Source organism: Uranotaenia lowii, chromosome 3, assembly GCF_029784155.1.
Source record: "Uranotaenia lowii strain MFRU-FL chromosome 3, ASM2978415v1, whole genome shotgun sequence".
NCBI lineage: Eukaryota > Metazoa > Arthropoda > Insecta > Diptera > Culicidae > Uranotaenia > Uranotaenia lowii.
Window position 1 is genome coordinate 95,635,309 of NC_073693.1, and position 24,872 is coordinate 95,660,180.

General features: G+C 39.0%; 1 protein-coding gene across 1 annotated transcript; it reads left to right on the forward strand.

Annotated features, from left to right (window-relative positions):
* Positions 1-4,329: 4,329 nt before the first annotated feature.
* On the forward strand, positions 4,330-17,636 carry LOC129754308 (ovochymase-2-like). Its single transcript, XM_055750279.1, has 7 exons — positions 4,330-4,556; positions 4,617-4,711; positions 4,774-4,883; positions 5,030-5,444; positions 16,345-16,528; positions 16,603-17,180; positions 17,248-17,636. Exons 1-7 carry the CDS (start codon positions 4,442-4,444, stop codon positions 17,434-17,436), a joined length of 1,686 nt encoding a protein of 561 aa, XP_055606254.1. The 5' UTR covers positions 4,330-4,441; the 3' UTR covers positions 17,437-17,636.
* The last annotated feature ends 7,236 nt before the right edge of the window (positions 17,637-24,872 follow it).

Consider the following 24,872-nt stretch of genomic DNA (forward strand, 5'->3'; position numbering starts at 1 on the left):
AAAGTTTTCTAAAATGATAAATATGGGTTCAATTGATCCCTAGAGCTGAAACGGTATATTCTTCTTCTGATTTGATCGTGATAGTTGCTGATTACGAGATCACTAATATTTATCCAATAACTAACATTCATCCAACAAGCTAGGCTAGCGAACGGTCGACAATGTGCAACTCGAGACCCCTTACACCCAACCTTCGGGTAGTGGTCATATCACCTCTTGTCTGCAACTCCGATTCTCTACCTCCCCGTGGTGCTAGCTGGGGTGCGAGCAACCTTAGCGGAGATCGGGTACCCAACCCCGGTGGATGCATTGGTCGCAAGCAAACTGAGTTAGGGGGCTTCGTACCCGTCTGTTCTCCATGTCAGGGGCGGCGTGCGGAGTGCAACTAGGTCCTGGTGGTGTTTGGGATCCAAAACAGCAACATCACGACGGTCCTCCTGCGAGATGGTGGGGTTAGCTGCGGGCCTTGCGAGCCCTTGACTACAAAAAACATAAGCAACGAACAACAAATTACGGATAGAAATCGACAAAGACCTCCGTGACGAAAAAAGACAAGCGATTGGAAACCTGGAACATAGAACTGGAACATAAAAATTTAGAGATCAATTTTGTGGGCAGTAGCCACGTGCACTCCAACGAATTGAAGAGGTATGCTGGAAGGGCTCCACGGTACGAACGTACCCAGATGGTCGTGCCATCTACCAGAGCTGCGGAAACACACACGAGCTTGGAACACCTTTTATAGTGATGGGAATGATGCAAAAGCGCGTGATCGGGTGGTGGCCGATCAACTCACTAATGTGCCGGTTGGGAATCAAGGGCCGGTTCTTCAACATTAGCATCATCAACGTGTACACTGTACAGCCCTCACTTCGGAAGTACCGGTGACGACAAAGACGAACTCTACGCTCAGCTGGAGCGTGAATACGACAGTTGCCCAAAACATGATATCAAGATCGTCATCGGGGACTTTAATGCTCACGTCGGCCAGGAGGAGGAAATCAAACCGACAATTGGAAGGTTCAGTGCGCACCAGGTGACCAATGAAAACGGCCTCAGACTTATAGATTTCGCTGCCTCCAAACGAATGGCCGTGCGTAATACCTTTTTTCAGCACCGCCTCTCACACAAGTACACCTGGAGATCCCCGTACCAAAGGCAATCACAGATCGACCACGTTTTGATCGACACCCGGCACTTCTCGGACATCATCGAGATCAGATCCTGTCGAGGCGCCAACATCGAGTCAGACCATAATCTGGTGATGGTGAAGGTGCGTCCAAAACTCTCCGTAGTGAACAACACTCGCCTCGGTTAAATATCGAACTACTGGAGCAACCTGAGGTTGCGGCAGACTACGCGCTATCGGTCGAAGCAGCGCTGTCGGCAGAGGGCGAGCTTGACGAAGCCCCTCTCGAGGACTGTTGGGATACCATCAAGACAGCCATCAACAGTGCTGCGGAGAACGTCATTGATTATGTGGAGCGAACTTGATGGAACGACTGGTTCGACGAGGAGTGTAGGAGGGTGATGGACGAAGAGAACGTCGCGCGGGCGGCAGTAGTGCAAAGAGGGTGCCTCTTGGTGGTCGAGGAGCTGGAGCAGCTGCATCGTTCCCAAGAAACACGAAAGTTCTATCAGAAACTCAACGCATCCCGCAAAGGCTTCGTGCCGCCAGCTGAAATGTGCCGGGATAAGGACGGGGGCATCCTGACGGACAATCGTGAGGTTATCAGCAGATGGAAGCAGCACTTCGATGAACACCTGAACGGCGCACATGCAGCAGATCAAGACGGTGGGGGAAGGTACATCGCCGGCGTAGCCAACGACGTAGAGGAGCCACTTCCAACGATGAGTGAAGTCATTCGCCAGCTTAATAGAAACAAGTCGGCTGGGAAGGATGGCTTCGCAGCTAAAGTCATCAAAATGGGCCCGGACAAGTTGGTCGATTGCCTACACTGGTTGATAGTCCAGATCTGGGACATAGAACAATCTTATCTGTGGAACAACCACCGGAGGAGTGAAAGGAGGGGGTAATATGGCCCATCTATAAGAAGGGCGACAAATTGGATTGTGAGAACTACCGAGCGATCTCTGTCCTTAATGCCGCCTACAAAGTGTTGTCCCGAATACTACTCTGCCGCCTAACGTCACAAGCAAACAGATTCTTGGGAGTCATCAGGCCGGTTTCATGGAGGGACGGTCTACGACGGACCAGATATTCACATTACGGCAAATCCTCCAAAAAATGCCGTGAACACCAAGTCCCTACGCACCATCTATTCATCGACTTCGAATCCGCATACGACACGATCGACCGTAACGCAGTGTTGTGTGCGGATTTCGGGTGAATTGTCTAGTTCATTCCAATCGCGCAGGGGGCTTCAATAAAGTGATGGTCTATCCTGCATGATGTTCAACGTGGCGCTAGAAGGTGTCATTCGACGAGCGGTGGGCGAAATGCGGGGGTCGATTTTCAACAGATCCAGTCAACTTATCTGCTGTGCCGATGACATTGATATAATCGGCAGATCATCTGCGGCGGAGGAGGAGATCTACCGCAAACTGAAACGCGAAGCAGGAAGGATTGGGTTGATGATTAATACGTCCGAGACGAAGTACATGCTGGCCTGCGGATCCGAGACCGACTGAACCCGCTTGTCCAGCAATATCAAGGTCACAGTCGACGGCGACGAGCTGGAGATAGTCGAAGACTTTGTCTATCTCGGCTCAACTGGGTGACGGCAGACAATGACACCAGCCGTGAGATCTGGCGGCGAATTATCAGCGGAAGTTGTGCCTATTATGGACTCCACAAGCAACTGCGGTCGAGAAAACTTAGCCCTCACACGAAGTGTAACCTGTATATGACGCTCATTAGACCGGTTGTTCTCTATGGGTACGAGACATGGATATTGCTCGAGGAGGACCTGCGTACACTTGGAGTATTCGAGCAACGAGTGTTAAGAACCATCTTTGGCGGCGTACAGGAGAACGGAGTGTGGAGGCGAAGGATTAACCACGAGCTCACGCGACTCTACGGCGAACCCAGTATCCAGAAGGTGGTAAACGCTGGCCGGATACGCTGGGCGGGATATGTTGCGAGAATGCCGGACGACTGTCCTGCAAAACAGGTGTTCGCTACGAATCTGGTAGGAACAAGACGAGCGAGGTGGTTAGACCAAGTGCAGCGTAATCTGGCGAACGTGAGGTGTCCGAGAAATTGGAGATCGGTTGCCATAAACCGAGTGAATTTAAGGAATTATGTTCGTCAAGTTATGTCGTGAGACGGAATACTTTGAGGCAATCGCTGTCAAATAAAAAATAAAATGCATTTTTTTCCAAGAGGAGGTGTTGTAAAAACGGGATCAAGAATCCCCATTCTCCCCTATATCATATAAACAATACAATGGTTACCTTGTCATTTGAAGCGATTTGTTATTTATTTTATATAGAACCATTCCAAGTCACCGGTTCTAAAAAAAAAACCTGGCTTAGTCCCAGAAAGCCAATTTTTGGACATTTTTTTTATCCCAGATTACACTCGTTTTAACCCATTCGAGACGGAGGCCTTTTCACGACATTCGATCTCATAGAACTTTACTGTTAGATATCTTTTATGTCGTTTGATTGTCATCAAAACCATTTCCCAATACATTTTGCCTCACATTTGAGGACTCCATTGGTATAAGAATATTAATTTTCCGAGCAATAGTAAACTCACAATGAAAGATTGTTCTGAAAAAGGCACAAAAATTCCATTGCACACACGGTGTGCAGTCGGTCTCGAATGGGTTAAGAAACTATTTTATTTAAAGCCGGTTTAATGTTTAGTTAATCTTTGGTTTCAACATACACGAAAATTATTATAAACAAAACAAACTTAACTTTTTTGAAAATACTTCATACGTATTCAATGCATTTAAAAAAAATGTAAAATAGATATATAGAAATATCTGGAGTTAATTCACTATTACATATAACTTATTTATCATTAGCAACAGGCTCAGGCTTGCCGGTTGAAAATTTTAATCCGACACTTGAGGCTGAAACCAGTTTTTGACATTGAAGGTGTCAATCGTCCAGGTTCAGAAGATTCAATAAGTTGTTGCTTTATTGTAGGAAGGTAGGTATGAATATTTTGCGCGCTGCCGTATAGTATCATACAAACGAAAAAGTTAAAACTGCAAAACGGCGACGCTGAGATTGTTTTAGCATCGGATGGATGAGAGTTATTTTTTTTTTGCGTCATTTTAATAACGACTACGCTTCTTGGCGGCAGCGTGAGATTCTACCTTAGCACTACTACAGTCAGCAATCAATATAAATTCTGTTGAGCATCATCGTCTTGATTGCTCCAGCTGGGGAGGAATGAATGAATGAGTGGATTAATCGTTGCTAGAACTTCAAGATCATCGGATGGCCCTGCTGCCCAGTTACAATGCTGCGATGGTTGTGCATTTTCGTGATAATTTCGTTATCGGATTACGCGTCGAGTGTTGAGTATTTTGCAGATACACCACCAGCGGATTACTATAAGAGATCAAATCTGTCAGGTTAGTTTCTATCTATAATTTTGTTCAACCCTTTTTATAAGATACTAATTACTCCCACAGATTGTCCGATTCGATTCTATTGGGATATTAACAGGTATAATTTCCACGCTGCTTTTGGTGGAGAACGCGCGTTTATTGGCGAGTATCAACATATGGTGAACTTGAGGTGTTTTGATATAATAAGAAGATAAGCTAAAAAGTTCTTTTTGGATTTAAGGTTGTTATTGGTTGGGCTACCGAGGGTGGCATTCAGTACAAGTGTGGAGGAACTCTCATATCGTCGAAGTTTGTGCTTACTGCAGCTCACTGTGGTCTAGATGGTAATGGGTGAGTCAGATAATTATTTAGCAACTTTGCTAATTACCTTCACAAGTATTTCATTTGAATCACCTTTCCGTACGCACGTCAGACGCGAGACGAAATAGCCCAGCCCCCTGTGCCCTTCTAACTCTAGAATATTTCGTCTTTCACAGCGAGGAACCTGTAACCGTACGCCTAGGAGACACTGACTTGAGCAGCGCAAAAGATGACCAATTTGCCCAGCAAATCGCTATTCGACAGATCCGAATGCATCCTCAATACGTCCCATCAAAAAAATATTTCGATATTGCGCTAATAGAACTCGAATCGGAAGCGACCTTCGATGAGGCCGTTTGTCCCGCCTGTTTGTGGATGACTCCGGATCTGCCACCGGAAACACTGAGCGCCGTTGGGTTTGGTGCTCTCGGCTTTGGAGAGCAATCGAGCCCGACTTTGCAAAAAGTTCGGCTATCGGTGATAAACACTACCGAATGCCTCAGCCGACTGCCAACTAACCGGCGATCGTTGCCGAGAGGTCTCGTCGAAGAGCAATTTTGTGCGGCTAGTTCAACAATGGATACTTGTGAGGTAAGTAACTGACGAGCGAATTCTCACGTGTTACTATTTTCTCATTAACTGTAAAGTACAGCACGTGCTTATAGCTGTTGGGGTTTCCCTTAATTAATCTGTTTTTGCATGTGTTTCATTCATTCATTCACTAAATATTTTCTTCAATAAAATCGTTCGTTCGCAATAAGGTAGTTTAGCTGCGGCGACGGGAAGGGAAAAGGTAGCTGAGATATTTGATACATTGAAATGTCTTTATTCCGTTTTTCGATGGGCTAGTTCGTTCGATTGCGGTCTCTGAAGTGTTGGGCAGGTTCTCATCGTTAGGCAGGAATTGGACGTTGTTGGGCGCATACCGTTCCAGAGACTTATTACCGTAGTAGCGTTAGGCGAAATCCGGCCAAAATATTGCGAAACCCGTTTGGAACGGCAGGAGTCGTTATTGAGGTACTCGTTGATGTGAAATCGTTGATTGATGAGGCCGGTTGGATCGAAAATGTTGCTTTAATATCGGAACCAAAACATCCCTGCCAAACCAGGGGCGGGATTATGGAACTCGAAACAATCGAGTTTCGTTCGATTCGACCGATTTTGGCTTAACCGATCTTGAACGAGCTCGATTCGAATGGAACTTTTCGAGATGATCTACTACCCGGTTTACTCGAAATGTAGTACGTTAAAATTTAGAACTCGAACGAGATACGTAATACCGATTCTAACTCGATTCGAGTAAAACTCGAAACGAGTATCTCGAATCGAATAGTTCCACCCCAGGTTTTGTTTTTTTGCGAGTTTCAACAATTTAATTGCTTTCTATTATATGTTGTGAACATACTTTTTTGAACAATTCTACTGAATCAAAGCAATCAAAAAATTCCCTTAGCCTAGCTTACATGAAATAGTATCAGAAACAATAACTTAAGTCGTTTAAAATGATGTTGCAAATCGCAATTCCTACTGAATAGTTTACAGATCGTATAAAATGTCGTCTGAAGTCAGTTTAAATCGGATATGATAGAAAGTTCGCCATGTTTGTAAATTTTTAAAAGATTTTTCTCCTGCGCGGGCTTAAAGTGAGAAAAACATCGTCATGTTCTCTCTGTAGCCAGCAGTGCACTCGGATAACTAAAAATAAGGTCAGAATTGAGTAGCATTGACCAATGAGAGAACTTGAAAATATTTTCGCTGACAAACATTGGCTATGAGAACAAAATTTTGCGCTCTCTTGCATTCCTCCGATAGATTCTAATAAGGTGTCGGATAACGCCCTATTGGTGTAAGTTTCGTCGCTTTAGAAAGAAACAAAATTGCCTTCACTTAGGAAGGTAAATGCTGTTATTTCGCCATTCATACGATCATTTTATAATGTATATGGAACGTTTATCAAAATAGCATAAGAATAAAGCTACACCCAAAATTCAGCCTCTGTGCCAATGGCGTGTAGTCAATTTCATAGCATCATTGGTACAAGAAGATAACGCGACCGGCATTGATTCGATTTGCGCCCACCGGCATTAACCTCCAGCGCAACCGAATTGCGTATGTCTGAATGAAACAAAATAAAAACGTTTTCGCGTCCCTCCCCATCGCATCACAAGCCGAAGAAGGATGGAAATAAATACCGGCCAACACCAGGCAGCCAGCGAACCGAGCACTGTGCGTGTGATATAGCAAAAGCAACAACAAAAACATTCCTTCAATTCATCGGCAAACAACACCGGCCAAGCTGCCCGGCTTTAGCAGCTGTGTATATGTAGCGTGTGTATGTAATAGCAGGCAGTAAGCAAAGCACAGTTTTCATTCAATGGGTTTCCCGTTCCTTCACTCCCGTTCCCTTTCCCGTTTCCATCAAAAGACAAAGGAATGCATTGAAAGGAGGCCAAACGCCGGGAAGCCGCCATTGTACGTTTTTTTTTGTGATTGATCGGTAACAGAAAGCCTATGACAAATATACCTCGCCCTGCATGAAGCTCGAATAGTACACTGGTTAGAATGTCGTACTGGCAAGACGAAACAATTGGTGATCTGAGTTCGATTCTCACTACAGCGCTGTGGTTTTAATTTTTATTTTCTTGTTTGTGGGATGAATTATCCAATAGGAAGGAAATCCCATAAAATGTTTTTCTTGTTTCGCTCGAATGTAGTGGTCATCATTTTGGTTGGGAGCCGAGTCCTTGTGCCAGTTACGGTTTTTCAAACATACCGTCTTCGGCACAGTGCACATTTCAGCGCATTATCGGCACAGAGATTTGCTAAATAGGCATTGGATATTTGCAACCTCTTCTATGGGTGTACGAAAATGTTTGCTGGGTAATTCATCCACGGTACCATTGTTCAATTTAAAAGAATCTTTCGATTGCTTCGATTCAGCATATCAATTCAATGATTATAAATATCTCTACCATTTTTACCCTTTGCAAATTAATCTTGTTTTCCCAAATATTTTATTATGCTACGTTCAAGTTAAGTATTGGATAGTGGGTAAAAATTGTTCCTCCAAACAACCAGAAGTGCATCAAACTCGAGCGCGTACTATAAACTGTCAAAACCGGTGTGTGTAAGCGTTAGCATTTTTCCGCACAAGCTTTACAAGAATGAGCTAAAAAGAATTTCTAGTTGGAGCATTCAAAGGTTAGGAAGTTCATTACTTACTTACTTAACGGTCTTGCGTCGATTCTCCGGCGTCAGGGTCGTGGTAAAAAACCTTCAATGATGACGATCCGGAGCCAGCGTTTTCACTTGATCGCAGTCAAAGTTCTCGTAGACAGTTCGGATTTCGGCGGCTAGGCTCCGCCGCAACGAGTTTCTGGGTCTGTCTCTCTTTTGATGTCCTTCTGGATTCTATTCAAAAGCCTCTCTGCAAATTTCGTTCTCATCTGTTTTCAGCGTGTGTCCAATATATCTCCTATTACGCTCCCGAATCACGATTTCAAGCGCCTTTTGACGACACCGGCGATCAGCGATGCCACACATACCGATTTTCCGGTATTTATACCGATTTTTGAGCAAAATTTTGACCAAGAATCGGTATATACCGATTACCGATTTTTGGCAAAACATACCGATTTCATACCGATTTTTAAGATTTGAACTCAAAATTCATTCCACTTCAACATTCCCACTTCATTCAAGCTATACTCTTAAAGGTCCCGTAGAAAGAAGACAAAGTTCGGTAGCTGGCGTGGCGTAACATTGATCTGTACAACTTTTAAAGTATTCTGCAAAGATCTCCACGGCTCACTCTCATAATTCGTTCAGTTGTTTGCGCTGTTTTGTTCCTTTGTTCTGACAAATGATGCACTATTATGGTACTCAACCTCAAAGCCAATGGACTAAGCTCAAGGCTAATATTTGACCTTCTGCGACTGCCAATAGAAGTTTCTTATGATCAATCGCAATTGACGATCGCATTAAAGCTCTTGTCTTGTGAGATGCTAACTTTTCAAGGAAATACATACACCGTTTGAATATAATCCTTGTTCAACTCGTCGCCAGATGAGGTTATCGAGATTTGAAGTGCAATCAGATACACGGTATGTGATATCATCGGTGTAATCTTCAATCCTTCTGCATCTTGTTAGCCAAATAAATTAAAGTAAAGTTAAAGTAAAACTATGTGTATTTTAATCTTTTTCGGAAGAACACCTTCTTTTAGAGCACATTTCTCATTTATTTTCGCATAAAATTCTTGGATAGGACTAATGCGTGATTTTTCATTAAATAAAATTAATTTTTAATTGGCTATAAAAAAAAATTGAAGCAACAATTCTCCCAACTTTCTGCAATCATTTCTTGTTCTAAAACTCATATCTAATACTAAAAGCTGAAATGGCCAGATTGGAGAAAATCCATCAATAAAACGAAGAACATCAACTTGGGCCCATATTTACCTCGAACATCAAAAAGCCATTGGATTTGTAAGTACTACATTAAAATTTCCTTCAGGTTGACCTGGTTCTATTGCCTTATTAAATTTACATCCCACTTAAATTAGTCAAACATCAAAGCCTCAAGTTTTTACTTAATTTATATGCCTAAACAACGTGTAACCTGAAGGTGCTCGCCATGCCCCTATTTTTCTTATCAAACGGTAACTATTAAAATAATTTTCCATTCAGTTATGAGAACTGGAAAGAAATACTTATTTCGGATTTTCTGCTGAATTTTAATTTGTGATTTTTGATTTCGTCAGCAAAAGTAGATAGTTTTAAAATTTAAAAAAAAATTACAAATATAATGTTCTATTAAAATTTCAAAACCTTCATTTTGTGTGAACTAGTGTTAATGTTAGCTAGTACCAAGTTACGGAGAAAACGCAATAATATATGCTAAAACACATTTAGTCAGCTAGTTTTGAACTGAAAATGAAATTTCATAAAAGTTTTTAGACTTGCTGTTTATTGCAAGCTTCTATTTAAAGGAAAATACGTGAGAAAGTTGAAAATGTAAGCATTTTTGAATATCAACCTCAAATACCGATTTTCATACCGATTTTTAGGATTTACATACCGATTAAAGATTTTTTTGGGTTACAAAATACCGATAGAAATGTGGCATCACTGCCGGCGATGTAGTTCTTGGTTTGAGATCCAGTTTCCAGGCCAACAAGTGCGGATGATATTCCGCAGACAGCGGTTTACAAATAGGGTTAGTTGTCCTTCTTCGGACTTACTTTGGTTTTTTATGGCATTTTTTAACAGTAATAATTTCTCCACGAAGCTTAAAACTCATCAGTTTTAAGGGTTTTAAAATGTACTCTCTCTTTTCAGGGCAGGAAATTTAGCGCTTAACTTTTTTTTTCATTATTAGCAGTACCCTATGTGCAAGTAAACTTGCACTGGTTTGGAAGATAAAAAACTGTTGAACTAATGTTTGCCATAAAAAATGCAAAAAGGCACAAAAATGAATAAATTATGAACGGTTGAATACTGGAGCACAAATGAAAATCTCCGTATTATTCCATGTTTGTATTTTTTTTTTGTTAGTCATAGAATGTTCAAAATGGAGTTTGGCACGCTTAGGACAAATCTCAATTTATACTGTTCGTCCACCTCAATTTTGAGTGTAGACTTATTACCGTGTAGATTCATTTGGTTGTCCTAAACCGGAAATCGAACTGAAAGTTGAAATTTAAGACAATATGATTGGTTCAACAATCAGGAAAAAAGAAACTTCACCAGCTGCATTGAAAAAACTCGCCATTGAAATGATAAATAATCATTATAGCCATTGTGATCAGTGGTACACTGATGCTTCCAAAATGATGAATAAATGTGGCATTGGAATATATGACGCGTCTTCCAACACAAAGATTAGTATCTCCTTAGCATATGAAGTGAATATCGCAACTGCAGAACTCTTAGCTATTAGAGTAGCTTTAGAACAAATTGACGAAGCTAGATCTGGAACAGTTATCTTCACGGATTCGCAGGCAGCCTGTAAAATTATAAAAAAGGACATTATAAATAAACAATTCGATCAAATAACTCACGATATATGTACGCTTGCAACAACGAAGAAGGTTAAAATTCAGTGGATCCCCTCTCACGTTGGCATTGACGGAAATGAAAATGCTGATATCCTCGCAAAACAAGGACTAGATGGACCAGTAATACTTCAAAACAAACTGCGACTTGAGGATGCGTATAATAGATTCAAACTAGAAGCCCTGGACTCCACTAATGTATGGTATAGAAGTATGGCACAAGATGAAGGAAAAGGAGTCAAATTTTACGGGTTTCAACCTAATTTCTCCACTAAACCCTGGTATTGGAACGTCGATTTCAACAATTTCCAAATTCGAACTTTAAACCGTTTAGTCAGCGGACACGACTACTCTCCTTATTACTTGGGATTAATGAGGATTCGAGACACAAAGCTATGTGAATTATGTAACACGAATTTCACAACAGAACACGCACTCCTAAACTGCATTCAATTTAATCACATAAGAAATCATTATGATTGGAATCGATATTCCAATCTCCTCGAAATGATTCAAAATTTTGATGAAGATAAACTAAGAGAAATACTTAGTTTCCTAGAAAAAGCTCGAATGAAAATTTAAAAAGTACAAGCATCAGTGTTGAAGTAACGATACTAAAAATCATAAAAAAGAGAACATCCCTAAACCAGGAAGCAAGAACACCCAAAAAATCTTCGTAGTGGTGATATAGAGTATCAAACTCTCTGCCATTCTATACCAGATCTATACATACATTTGGTTGTCACTTGTATGTTTTCAAAAGGGTGTAGGAAAGTAAATGGGTTATTTCAAACATTATTGATTTTTTTAACATTTTTTTTGCTTTCTCCACCTTAAATTCTTCTGGTAATACAGAACAATAGATATGAATTTTTGATATGTATTTACCCCTTTCTGAATTGTCTGAATAAAAACATCTTTATCTGTTGACTGAGGTGATCAAAAGGTGGAAGCAGCACTTCGATGAACACCTGAACGGCGCAAATGCAGGAGATCAAGACGGTGGGGGAAGGTACATCGCCGGCGTGGCCAACGACGAAGAGGAGCCACTCCCAACGATGAGTGAAGTTAAGGAAGCCATTCGCCAGCTTAATAGAAACAAGTCGGCTGGGAAGGATGGCATCGCAGCTGAACTCATCAAAATGGGCCCGGACAAGTTGGCCGATTGCCTACACCGGTTGATAATCCGGATCTGTGACATAGAACAGCTACCGGTGGAGTGAAACGAGGGGGTAATATGCCCCATCTACAAGAAGGGCGAAAAATTGGACTGTGAGAACTACCGAGCGATCCCTGTCCTCAATGCCGCCTACAAAGTGTTGTCAAACAGATTCGTGGGAAGTCATCAGGCCGGTTTCATGGAGGGACGGTCTACGACGGACCAGATATTCACATTTAGGCAAATCCTCCAAAAATGCCGTGAACACCAAGTCCCTACGCACCATCTATTCATCGACTTCAAAGCCGCATACGACACGATCGACCGTAACGAGCTATGGAAAATCATGGACGAGAACGGCTTTTCCGGGAAGCTGATCAGGCTGATCAAGGCGATGATGGATGGAACGCAGTGCTGTGTGCGGATTTCGGGTGAATTGTCGAGATCATTCGAATCGCGCAGGGGGCTTCGACAAGGTGATGGTCTATCCTGCATGATGTTCAACGTGGTGCTAGAAGGTGTTATTCGACGAGCGGTGGGCGAAATGCGGGGGTCGATTTTCAACAGATCCAGTCAACTTATCTGCTTTGCCGATGACATTGATATAGTCGGCAGATCAACTGCGACGGTGGGGGAGATCTACCGCAAACTGAAACGAAGCAGGAAGGATTGGGTTGATGATTAATACGTCCAAGGCGAAGTACATGCTGGCCTGCGGATCCGAAACCAACCGAACCCGCTTGTCCAGTAATAACAAGGTCACGATCGACGGCGACGAGCTGGAGATAGTCGAAGACTTTGTCTATCTCGGCTCACTGGTGACCGCAGACAATAACACCAGCCGTGAGATCCGGCGGCGAATTATCAGCGAAAGTCGTGCCTACTATGGACTCCACAAGCAACTGCGGTCGAGAAGACATAGCCCTCGCACGAAGTGTAACCTGTATATGACGCTTATTAGACCGGTTGTTCTCTACGGGCACGAGACATGGATATTGCTCGAGGAGGACCTGCGTACACTCGGAGTATTCGAGCGACGAGTGTTAAGAACCATCTTTGGCGGCATACAGGAGAACGGAATGTGGAGGCTAAGGATGAACCACGAGCTCGCGCGACTCTACGGCGAACCCTGTATCCAGAAGGTGGTTAAGGCTGGCGGGATACGCTGGGCGGGACATGTTGCGAGAATGCCGGACGACTGTCCTGCAAAACAGGTGTTCGCTACGAATCCGGTAGGAACAAGACGAGCGGGAGCACAACAAGCGAGGTGGATAGACCAAGTGGAGCGTGATCTGGCGAGCGTGGGGTGCCCGAGAAATCGGAGAACGGTTGCTATGAACCGAGTGAATTTTAGGAATTATGCTCGTCAAGTTATGTCGTGAGACGGAATACTATGTAAAAAAAAATAATTATCTGATGACTTTGAACGAAGATTGAGAAAGTTTTTAGCATTCGACCATGGATAAAAGGTTAGTTGTTTGATAAACTTCCTCGTTCAAACGTGCGTGTTTTCAGACAACCAGTGGGTCAACCGTCCAGTTTTATCCAATTCGAGGGTCAAGTGAACCCACCTGAATCGGAACATCCGGAGATATTCGCAAGGCACGTTCAAAAATTAGAGAGAAACGAGAATCATTTAGGTGACAAGAAGGATTTACGGCATTAGATACCAAAATCGACGATAATGCACAAATAGAGAGAAAATTTTGAAAACAGTCTTACAAAAGGAACAGCCAGTTTTGTCTTTGAAAAAAAAAATGTACACTGGATTAACGAGATGGTAAAAAAAGGTTTTCCGGTTACAGCCGTCACTCTGCCGTCAAACAATATCTCGATGAAAATCCCGAGCAAAAAACGCCATTTGCCGACAACATCCCTGGTAAGAAAAATTCATTGAAATAAAGTTGTAAGAAAAGGTCAAGTGAATTTCTTAACGAAAGTGTAGCAGGAGATTGAAAGCTATTGGGTCATAAAGAAGTTTTTGAATCATTTTCATTTTATGCGCGTGAAATTTGAATTATTGTGTTAAACTAATGGAACAATCAACATTTCATTTTTCTCTAAAAAAGGGAATCTTTAAAAGCACTGTTCTATCAATTAAATGCTATATAAACCAAGTTGTCTCTATTTATTACAAACATTCTCCTGCACACTTTGAAAACGTTAATAGAAAATTCTGTAAAAAGTTTTGGAATAAATCTACAATTTAATGAATAATTTAAAGAGCTATGAATATGATGCACAGTAGTTTTTATTGAATGGTTTTGTACGATTTTTAAAACGCCTTTTATACAAGCTTCGGGAATAAACGAAGGTCTTTAAGTAGTTTTCAGAATTAACACAATATCTTCAGAAACATTGTGCTGCATCTTAATTCGCCATGATCTTTAGTATTTCTTATCGATCGGTAACTGAAAAATAGTTTTCTAATGCATAGAAAGTTGTGGCTATTTCTACGATACACAATCTGGAAATGCTCACACCGTGGATAACTTTCGGCGAATATCGATTTGTAATTGAATATCGAAGATCTTCGAAATTCTGATACACGAGCGAGTTTATGTCACTGTTTAACCTTTCATCTTGGAATATCAACATAGATTCGTCAGGAAAAGGTTATTATTTATTAATTTGATACCACGAGTGAGCTCACTGAATAAAAGTATGGGAAAAAGTTGTCAGATGGATTCTGTTTATATTGACATTGCAAAAGCTTTCTCGGTCCTCTGTTGTAAAAAATCTTCGTGAATGTCCAACACTTCAGTCCCATACACTCCTTTATGCAGACTATCTGAATACATATCGAAAGATCCATTGCACCGTTAGCTGTCTGACCCTTCAAGCTGACATCGCTAGACCAGATGAGTGATGCCGCTGTAGAGAATAAGCCCTTGATAGAAAATGATATATAAAATAATTAGTAAAAACTAACTGCACATTTATTAAAGTGCATTATAATCTCATGAACGGAAAAAAGAGAGAGAGGATGTTCAATCAACGCCGATTGACCAAACAGATGCGTTGAGGTTATTGCATTCAGTTTATGAAGAGATGTTTTACGATGAAGACGTCGGACGGTTTGCGTTGTGAAGTGAGGCAATTGTTTCAGCGAAGATGGATTAAAGCTACGGTTACGTAAAAAAGTGCAAGATTATAAACTTTTTCCGCGCAACAAGAACGATCCATTTTGATTATCAACTAGTGGAGAGTGTGAAATCCATTCTCGGCCTTGGAGTGAAGATCGACAGCAGGCTCACATTTGCTGAACGCGTCGCGCTCACTTGAGCAGAAGTGGAGTGCGTCACAACACTAAGAATTTGGTAACGGTTACGCGTTGAAAGCCATCTACTGACAAGTGTTGTGAACTTTTAAGTTTGGTGTATTATTTGTTAAAATTTCAAAATATGTTTAAAGTTAGGTTTTAAGTTAGGTTTCTGCAAAATTTCGTAGATTTAAGTCATCAGTCTGTACGGGAATCAGATCAAATACATTAAATAAATGAATGATTTTTTTTTATTCGAGAACCGGTTTCAAGGTTCCAGGGAAGCAAATTGACCAGAACTAATAATGATAACTGGTTTATCACTTGTTTCAAACTTAGCGATAAATATGATAAAGTGATGGCTTCTCATCCGTTTCCAATGACGATCAAGATAACTCGCCTGAAATTATTTTCTCTCAGTCGAAGTATATTATCCTATAAAACAGGAAGCGAGCAATAGAACAAACGCACAGAAAGTGCTTTTTCGATCGATTCGCGTCCATCCTGACTCTTCGCGCTCTTAGCTTCATGCACAATAGTAAGAAATTTTCTCTTGTCCGTGAGCAAGATTTTATCCTTAACGTTAACACGTTCGATTCTCACTCCGAGAATTTCTTTGGGCCCCGCCAGTAAAACAACCAAAATGAGCGTGGCGACGAACCTTTTAAATGAGGCGAAAAATTTGAATTGGAATTTTTAGATCCCCTGCACGTTCCACGTCTTCCGTTTCACATCTAAGGTTCACATCTCATTTCTACCTTCCTAAGTTTCACGTCTCACGTTTAACATTTCACGTCTGACATCTAGCTTCTCACCTTTCATATTTCATGTTTCACGTCCTACATTTCACGTCTCTTGATTCACATCACATGTCTCATCTGAAAAGTTTCACGGCTCACATTTCGCATCTTGAATCACACATCTCACAGGGAAAAATATTAAAGAAGATGAGATCGAATTGATTGAAGAGAACAAAACTAATTTCAAAATAAAATGCACTCATTTTCATATTCAGGGCGATTCTGGTGGGCCTCTCCAAACGGAACGAGCTGATGTGACCGGCTTTAAGGTTCCGTTGGTCGTTGGAGTAGTATCGTTTGGGACACCCTGCAGCTCGGGTTCTACTGGGGTCTATACTAGAGTAGCATCGTACCAGAAGTGGATAGAACAGGAAACCGGACTCCCTTTTTCGAATGCGGGTACATACGTTGGATTCTTTTTATTCGAGGACATTAACACCTAGTTGGAAATTTTGAACTGTTTTTATTTTTAGCATGTGCACGGACTACCAAATGTTTCAATAGGAAGCGTGAGACCAATATAAATTTGGCAAACATCGATAGCGCTCCTAGTCAACCGTACCACAGGGTTGGAATTCTTTGGAAGAAAACAGACATCAATCTGTTCCGGTGCGGTGGTACCCTGATCGATTATCGACATGTCCTAACGTCAGCGCATTGCGCAATGCTTCAAGGACCTCCCAAATTCATAGTGGCCGAAGAGAACGAAGAAAAGGTTCCGATTGAAGATATAATCATTCATCCACTTTACACGGAGGCACGGCCGGAAAATGATTTAGCCATCCTGCGGCTCTCGAAATACCTTCAGGCAGATTCCAGCCTTCTTCCGGCTTGTTTGGCGCGTGAATCGCAGCTTAACGGTTCAATCTACTTCTCTGCCTATTCTCCTGAGTTTCCGTGGGATAACCACAAGTTCAGTGAAGACAAGAACGTCCGCTACGTTGTCAGGAATGACATTGTGAACAATGGACAATGTTCCAATCCTAAGTACCAGAAAAGCAATTTGCTCTGTATGGAAAACAAAAATAAAATTATTCCTGATGTTTGTAAAGTGAGATAGAACTTTGTTCATTTTAAGCGGAAGCATTTCGCTAAACTGTTTTTTTTTATGATTCCAGATGGACATGGGAGGACCGATCACTAACTTGGCTTACTTTCAGTATTTACCGTGGTTATATGGTGTGGTGTCATCACTAGGCAAGCGATGTGAGGATCCTCTTGTTGGTGTTAGAATTGCACCTCATGTCGATTGGATTGAGAGCATGGTGTTGGATAACAGAGAGGATCGCTTGATATTCAGTTCGTAAATAATGCCAGAGATTTTGCTCTTTTACACGCATTTAGATAGTTCTAGTTGGCCAATCATCTGTAAATTAATCGTTAAATTTTGGAAAACAACTCATAACAAAAGTAAAATAAGAAAGATATTGTAAAATAATACATTTCTGTAAGTACTCAGCTGAACGATTTCTTTTCGGGACTCAATAATGGCTTATCAATAACAACTTGTGATAAAAACCAATTTTTGGTAATTCTCAGTTTCTTTCATTGTTTTGAGGGAGTGTCCGAAAATTACTTCCTTTTCATGTTAAATCTAGTATGAAGTAGGTCAGAATTCAAGAGAGGCTTATCACGATAAAATCTATCCATCAACAAATAATTTCAAACCAAAATTTAGCTAGAAAAACACAACAGATTTTCACATTGTGATAATTTAAAAGATTTACAAAGAACTAACAAAATGGGAAAAGAAATAATTAGGGGAGGGGGAGGAGGTGAGCTCAAGTGTTACAGAGAGGTTGCAAAATCCAATACCTATTTAGCACATCTGCCGAAAATGCACTGAAAAGTGTAGGGCACCAAAGATGATATCAGCACCAACATGTGACAAGTGTATAGCTTAGCTTAGCTTAGCTTGATTGACTACTCACATCCACCTTTGAACTATGGAACCCGAAATACTTCATCTTGAATTCATTTATCATTAGGTGATTCCATTTTTGCTTCCACATTACTTTTAATGCATTTCGAACTCCATTGTCGCAGGCGTGGCTCAGTAGAACGAATTCCACATCGCCAATGGTTGCTACTCCGTGATTGACCGAGGCCATCAGTTTTGCTCAAAGGTCAAAAGAATGGTGCGTGGGATTAGCAGCTCATCCTCAATGCACAAAACAGATGCTCTCTCTTTGAACATCAATAACGGCGCCGGCCACGTCCTAGTAGTCAATGGATAGATTGGAAAAGGTAGAAAGGGATGAAAGATCAATTTTGTGCTTTAGGACCGAGGTTACCTCTGCATCCTAGCAAAATAATTTCAAGTTGGAGGTTTGGGAAAAAAGGACATGAGCAGGATACACTTTTGACTAGTGTAATGATTAGAAAAACCAAATACTATACATTGTACTACGCTACTGTTCTTCCCTAACGACACTCAAAAGTTTAGCAATGCATAATGTTTTTATACATTAACTTCCATTATTGAAGAATTAAATTGAAGAAAAAAATGATATCAATGTGAACAAAAAATCTTTTAATAAAACGATGGTGACTCTTTCTTTTCTTTAACCTTCAACATACTAAATTTAATCTAAACATAAAAAAGTATGTATAAGATTAGTCCTTTCCAATTTTGTCGAAACTTATTTTACTTTATGAAAATATTACTATTGTGTTACCAAAAAAGTTAATTCTCCATTAAAGGTTAGGCCGAATTTCAAAATCATGGAAACCAGACTTTAGGATCCTACAAAAATTGGATTTCCAATCAAAACTGCAACTTTTGTCAAATTTTAACTTCCGAAAATGCACTTTAACGCCGATGAATTCTGTAGATTATTCAAAGCCAATTTCGTGATAGGAAACAGTGATGTAGATTAACAATATATGTATGTAACTGCATATGATAAACATTACGATCCAAATCAGAAACATATCTAAACGATTAACTCAAACCGATAAACCCGACGAAAATGTAGTCAAAGTTTTCCATTAGAAGCTAAAATTGTATCACAATTTATTACCTGTGATTTATCAAATTCTAACCTTACTCGAAGACTAAAAATTTAAAACAAATACTTAGCTTTGTGCTATCAGGCTGACAGTATCAGCTTTTCTAATGAAGAGCACTCCTGGAGGGAAACCATCCGATTCAGGAATCGGGAACCTAACTGGTAAGAATAATCAAGGATCGATCACACCAAATTCTTCCATCATTTCCTTGTTGAAAATATCGTAGGTACAGCAGTCCATTCCCTTCGCTTGGTATCCTAGGTCCACAGAGCAGTTTGGGAAAACATTTCATCGAAAATTTCTGCAGCTCGCCCGTTTCGGGAATTGGGTATTATTTTTTCTCTACACCTACACGATTGTTCCTAAAAACTCTTGAAATTTTCGGAGCCTCTGTCAAACACGTCCTTCTTGTAGCGTTGACTACTTAGATCTCCAGCACCAACATGTGACAAGTGTATAGCTTAGCTTAGCTTGATTGACTACTCACATCCACCTTAAACCATTGAACCCGAAATGCTTCATCACTAATTTTTCAATCGAATTTTCTCTTTTACGCATAAGATATATCTGTTTTGGATTTATTATGATCAGATTGTGATATAAGGATCACATTAGTATTGCATTTCAAACATTTCGAATTCCATGATCGCAGGTGTGGCTCAGTAGAACTAGTTCCACATCGCCAATGGTTGCTACTCCGTGATTGACCGAGGCCATCAATTTTGTACAAAGGTCAAAAGAATGGTTCTTGGGGTTAGGAGCTCATTCTCAGTGTACAAAACTCATGCTCTCTCTTTGAACATCAATAACGGCGCCGGCCACGTCCTAGTAGTCAATAGATAGATTGGAAAAGAGAGAAAAGGAGGAAAGAACGAATTTGTGCTTTAGGACCGAGGTCACCTCTGCATCCTAGCAAATAATTTTTGGTTGGAGATTTGGGTGAGAGGATATGATCAGGAAACACTTTTGACTAGTGTGATCTAATATTTTTAAACATATTGTCCTAAGGTCCTATAATTCCATACAAAATCTTTTCCATTTAAATATTTATTTGATTTTTGTTGATTCTTATAGTATACAAGTCTTATTGTCTTGAAAGTAAGCCTAACCTTCTAAACTACGTGAATTGCCAAAAATAATTGATTATGGAAAATTAAGTCTCAAAATACCTTTTGCTGATTATCATAGCAGTATCTAAAAAAGATTTTTTCCAAGTAACCAGTAAATTTTATAAAGTAAAAATAGGAAAATTTTAGACAAAAATCAATTTCGATACCGATTATTTGTAAAACTATAAGACCACATCGGGAGCTAGCTTTTAGTTTCAAGTTAAAAGTATTTTAGATAAATCTTATACGTCTATATTAAGTTCTGGAAAGTTATGAATTTGATACATAGTTTATTTTCATTAGTTTTGCCAATTGAACAATTTATCGGTGTTTATTTAAACTGGTTATTAACTTTTGAACATATTAAATTTTCAGTTCAAGTTATCAATACCTGCACAATTTTTTTGAAGTATATATTGATTACTTATCATTTTAGTGAAAGAATATTTTTTTTTTTTTTTAAACCATACACAAAATCAAGGAAATAATTGTATGAGAAAAGAAAAACAAATAAAATAAACCCTGACAAAAAAGTTATTTTCAAAATGAATAGAACAGCTGAACTGTACAGAATATGTGAAGTTATTAAAAATTCATTTTTGTATGACTCAACGTTGATTCATGTTTTTAAAGTTGTTTTCAGACGAAGTTATAACATACTTTACTACTGTTACTGATTATTATTGCGATCATTCTTTCTAAATCTTTGTTTTTAAAATATACTCAAAACAAATAATGAAAGAAGTGGTTCTTCAAATATGCAAAGGTTTCGCAGTATATTATTCTGCTTGTATTACTCCTTTTAAAAACACTCACTTTAAATTTTATTAATAAGCTAAACACACCCATGTACACATTTTTGAAAATCAAAATCTAACTCAAAGTATTTGGGATACGAATATTTAAAAATAGATTAATAATAATACACTTGTTGATCCAACAATGACAAATCCTATGATAAAAACAACATGTCAAGATTGAAGAATTTTCAACTATGCATTCACGATGGCGAGTTTGAGTACATTCTGGAATTCTAAAACCAAATACAGTAGACATAACAAGAAAAATTATTATTTTCTCAGCTATCTTTTAAAATAAAAAAAACTCTTGAAACTTCTGTAAAATCATCTCTTCAAAAAACACTGCCAGCTTCATATTCGCATCTATACCGCATCTCGCTTATATCATTTTCAGTGTTCGGCATCGCTAACTGAAAAATTAGCGTCGCTAGTTAAATCGCTAACTCATTCAAAAATAGCGATCGCTAATTAAAAACGCTAAATGTGCCGAAAAAGTTATCGCTTCGCACTTAAAGCGCTAATCGCTAACTGTTGATCAACAATAAGGCCGGAACAAATATCAAATTCGTCTATTGTCACTTGGACTTGAAACATCACGAATGGGGGAAATAAAAAATAATCCAAATTTTCAATAAATTGGTACAAATTGGAAAAAAAGCTTGCATGCCACGAACTTGCATACAATCTACAATGCACCAAATTGAAAAATTAAAATATTTAAGATCGAAAATTTGAAAAAAAAAAAATTAATCCAACAGGTGATTCAATTACCAAATTGATTTACGCTCTTTCAATTGTTTACTTTTTCGAGAAATTTATCAAATTTTTCAATAAAATACCTTACACTGTACTTTGGGGGTCGTTTGAAATAGGAAGAATTTGATATTTGGTCCAGCTTAATAATATATAGGTAAATAAATAATAAATATAAATAGAATTAACTAAATATTAAATATTTTATCGGATGTTAGATAAATTGATCGAATTGTCATATAAATAGATGAACTAAACACAATCTGTCACAGATGAGAATTTTATCACCTCACGTTCTTAAAAAAAAAATCTAATTTTCAAATAATTACAAGAGAAAATTTAAAAATGCGGAAGATGTAGTTTTGTATTGTTTAACGCCATTTACATTTTTTTCTGTGAATGTTGTGAAAAAAAGTGGTAAAAAAGGTAAAAATGACCCAAAATACACATTTCCTCTGACTCTAATATGCATTCCTCCACTGAGATTATTAGAAGTGACAAATATGCAGCGCATATTGGGGTAAGAATTGTATTCAATGTCAGCTTAACTTAATAAATGACAAGAAGTATAAATCATATCAGCAATAATTCGAGGGATTGATGCAAATATATGGAGGTTAGCGGTCTTCAATTAGCGGAACCAAAATTTAGCGGGACTTTTTAATTCGCTAGCTCAATCAAAACTCAGCGCCAAATTTTAACCGCTAACAAAAAGTTAGCGGACTAACTAGCGATTAGCGGAATAGCGCTTTCGTGCCGAACACTGATCATTTTGTATTAAGTTTGAGGATTCCTTCAACAATGATAAGACAAAATTGAACTATATATTCTTCTTTCTAGCAAGGTTAGTATTTATTTCTTACTCTTATTTAAAGCTAAGAGTTCCCTAGAAAATGACACTTTTGCTTGTTTCACTAACTGTAGCAAGATTTTCGATTTAAGCATAAAACTGAACGTATTTTAAGGGACTTCCTGATACCTACTACTATATTCCGAAATATGCACCATCTATTTTTACATCAATTACCTGTTTTAACCGTTTTTAGCAAAAACTTCCTCCTAATCCTCAAGTTTGAATTTATGAATATTTTAAAAAACAGTTGTAATCTTTCTGTTAAGTCAATTAAGAATTATTTAATTGTGCCATTGTTATATGTTCATAGAACAGTAATGTCGATTTTTGTAAGCAGATTTTTAAACCCTATAGGTCTGTTCCATTCTTCATTCCTTAGCATTAGAAGCGTAACCAAAAACTAATGTGCTTAAAAAAGAATATAATGATTTTAAACAAAGAATTAAATCGATTTTCCCTTACGTATTATTCTTTCAAAAGTAAAATAAAACCTTTCATATTCGGAATATCAGATTCTAAACCGTTCACCAGATGGCGATATGCGAAACTTAAGTTTCTCACCAGATGTCGGTAATGAGCGTTAGGCACTCTTAACTATGTAACACCTGGTAACGCTTGGTATCTAGAGCTTTAATCAGTGCCATCTACATTTATTTTATTTTTTTATCTCGCCAACTGACGACGCCATAAACAAACGAAACAAACGCTAAGACATCACATAACCAAACGCGATTATTATGATAAGAAAATCTTAAATTACCTCTGATTGATGAAACCTTTACCTACACCTCCATGAGTTTTAGATGAAAAAACACTTCACTTTTGCTTTGCACAATATCAAATTAATATAAACACTAAATTTACACCCGAAAATCGATTTTTAAAAACTATAGAAGGAAACGAAACCAGCTCCAACCAGGGCTCCCAGTTCCTCCTCAGCACCAACATGTGACAAGTGTATAAAAGACAAAGTAAACAAACCCCGTTTTCAGTGGATGCAAATAGCCCAATATGAGCTCTTCTTAACACAAAAACCGTTTCAAGTTTATCACTTTTCGTAAGATTTAAAATGCAGTTTGAGCAAAGGATCCAAAAAATTTAGAGCCATAAAATGACATTATCCTCACACAAATTGTTTTATGCATTGTTTTTTACTCCACAGCAAAGCAAACGGTCTAGATGCAAAAGATTAGAAGGGGAAGAATGGGGAAGCTATTCACTCACTCCTATAGAGAGAAGTATGAGCTTTTGTCAAACAATAGGGGAAATATATGTCCATTAGACCGCTGCAAAAAATGACTTTTTGCTCCCATATGTTTTTTCGATGCCTTTTGGGTCACCAAGTATCAGTGTAAAATTTGAGATGATTTGGTTGATTCCTGAGTTAGCGCAACGCGTTTAAATTTTGTATGGAAATTTGTATGGAAGAAGAAATTTTTGCACATTGAATCATCCAAAAAACTCAAATAAGCTTGAAATGAAGTCGGTCTTTAATTTTTGGTTTTGACTATTCTTAAGCTTCATTTTTTGCTTGGATGACAAGCAGCTATGAGTTTCACGGAAAAAGTTATAACCATTTCAAAATGAAAAACCTGAATCCATTGAAAAGTATTAAAAAATGGCAGACTTTGCTTGCTGGAGCTGCTAATAATTGCATGAAATGTTTTTGCAAAGGCTTTATAAATCAATAAATTCTCTGGCAATGCAAAACAGTTTTTTGAGATTTTTTATTTCCATCCTACTGTTACACAGCTTTCAAATAAGCAGTCAAAAACGATATAGTTAAATAAATGAATTTTGAAAACAAAATTTTTAAATAACATTGAATATCTTTTCCGGGGTACAATTTAGGTTGGTGCTTGGTTCACATGAAATATTCTGCAAGAATCAAGAAACATTTTTCATCTAAAGTTATATTTTTTGGAACTTTCAGAACATCTCTGGCGATTTTTGAATGAAAAATTTTGTTTTCCCATACAAATTTCCATACAAAATTAAAACTCGTTGCGCTAATTCAGGACTGGATGGATCGCTTCCAAAATTTTTATTACTATTTCTGGCAGCAAAACCAACCAAAAAAAGTTATGGGAGGTGTAAAAATTTAAGAATTGGAAATTTCCATACAAAGCTTGCAGCGGTCTAATGTCCATCTTACTCACACATATGAGACATACATTACAAAGCAAAGGGTGTATAAAACATTTAGACGAAATTCA

What these genes read in the sequence shown, in the direction of transcription:
- LOC129754308 (XM_055750279.1), top strand. Translation starts at nt 4,442, where the DNA reads ATGCTGCGATGGTTGTGCATTTTCGTGATAATTTCGTTATCGGATTAC. An exon ending in TTGGCGAGTATCAACATATG is followed by an intron (nt 4,712 to 4,773) that starts GTGAACTTGAGG and finishes TTTGGATTTAAG; the next exon opens with GTTGTTATTGGTTGGGCTAC. An exon ending in TGTGGTCTAGATGGTAATGG is followed by an intron (nt 4,884 to 5,029) that starts GTGAGTCAGATA and finishes CGTCTTTCACAG; the next exon opens with CGAGGAACCTGTAACCGTAC.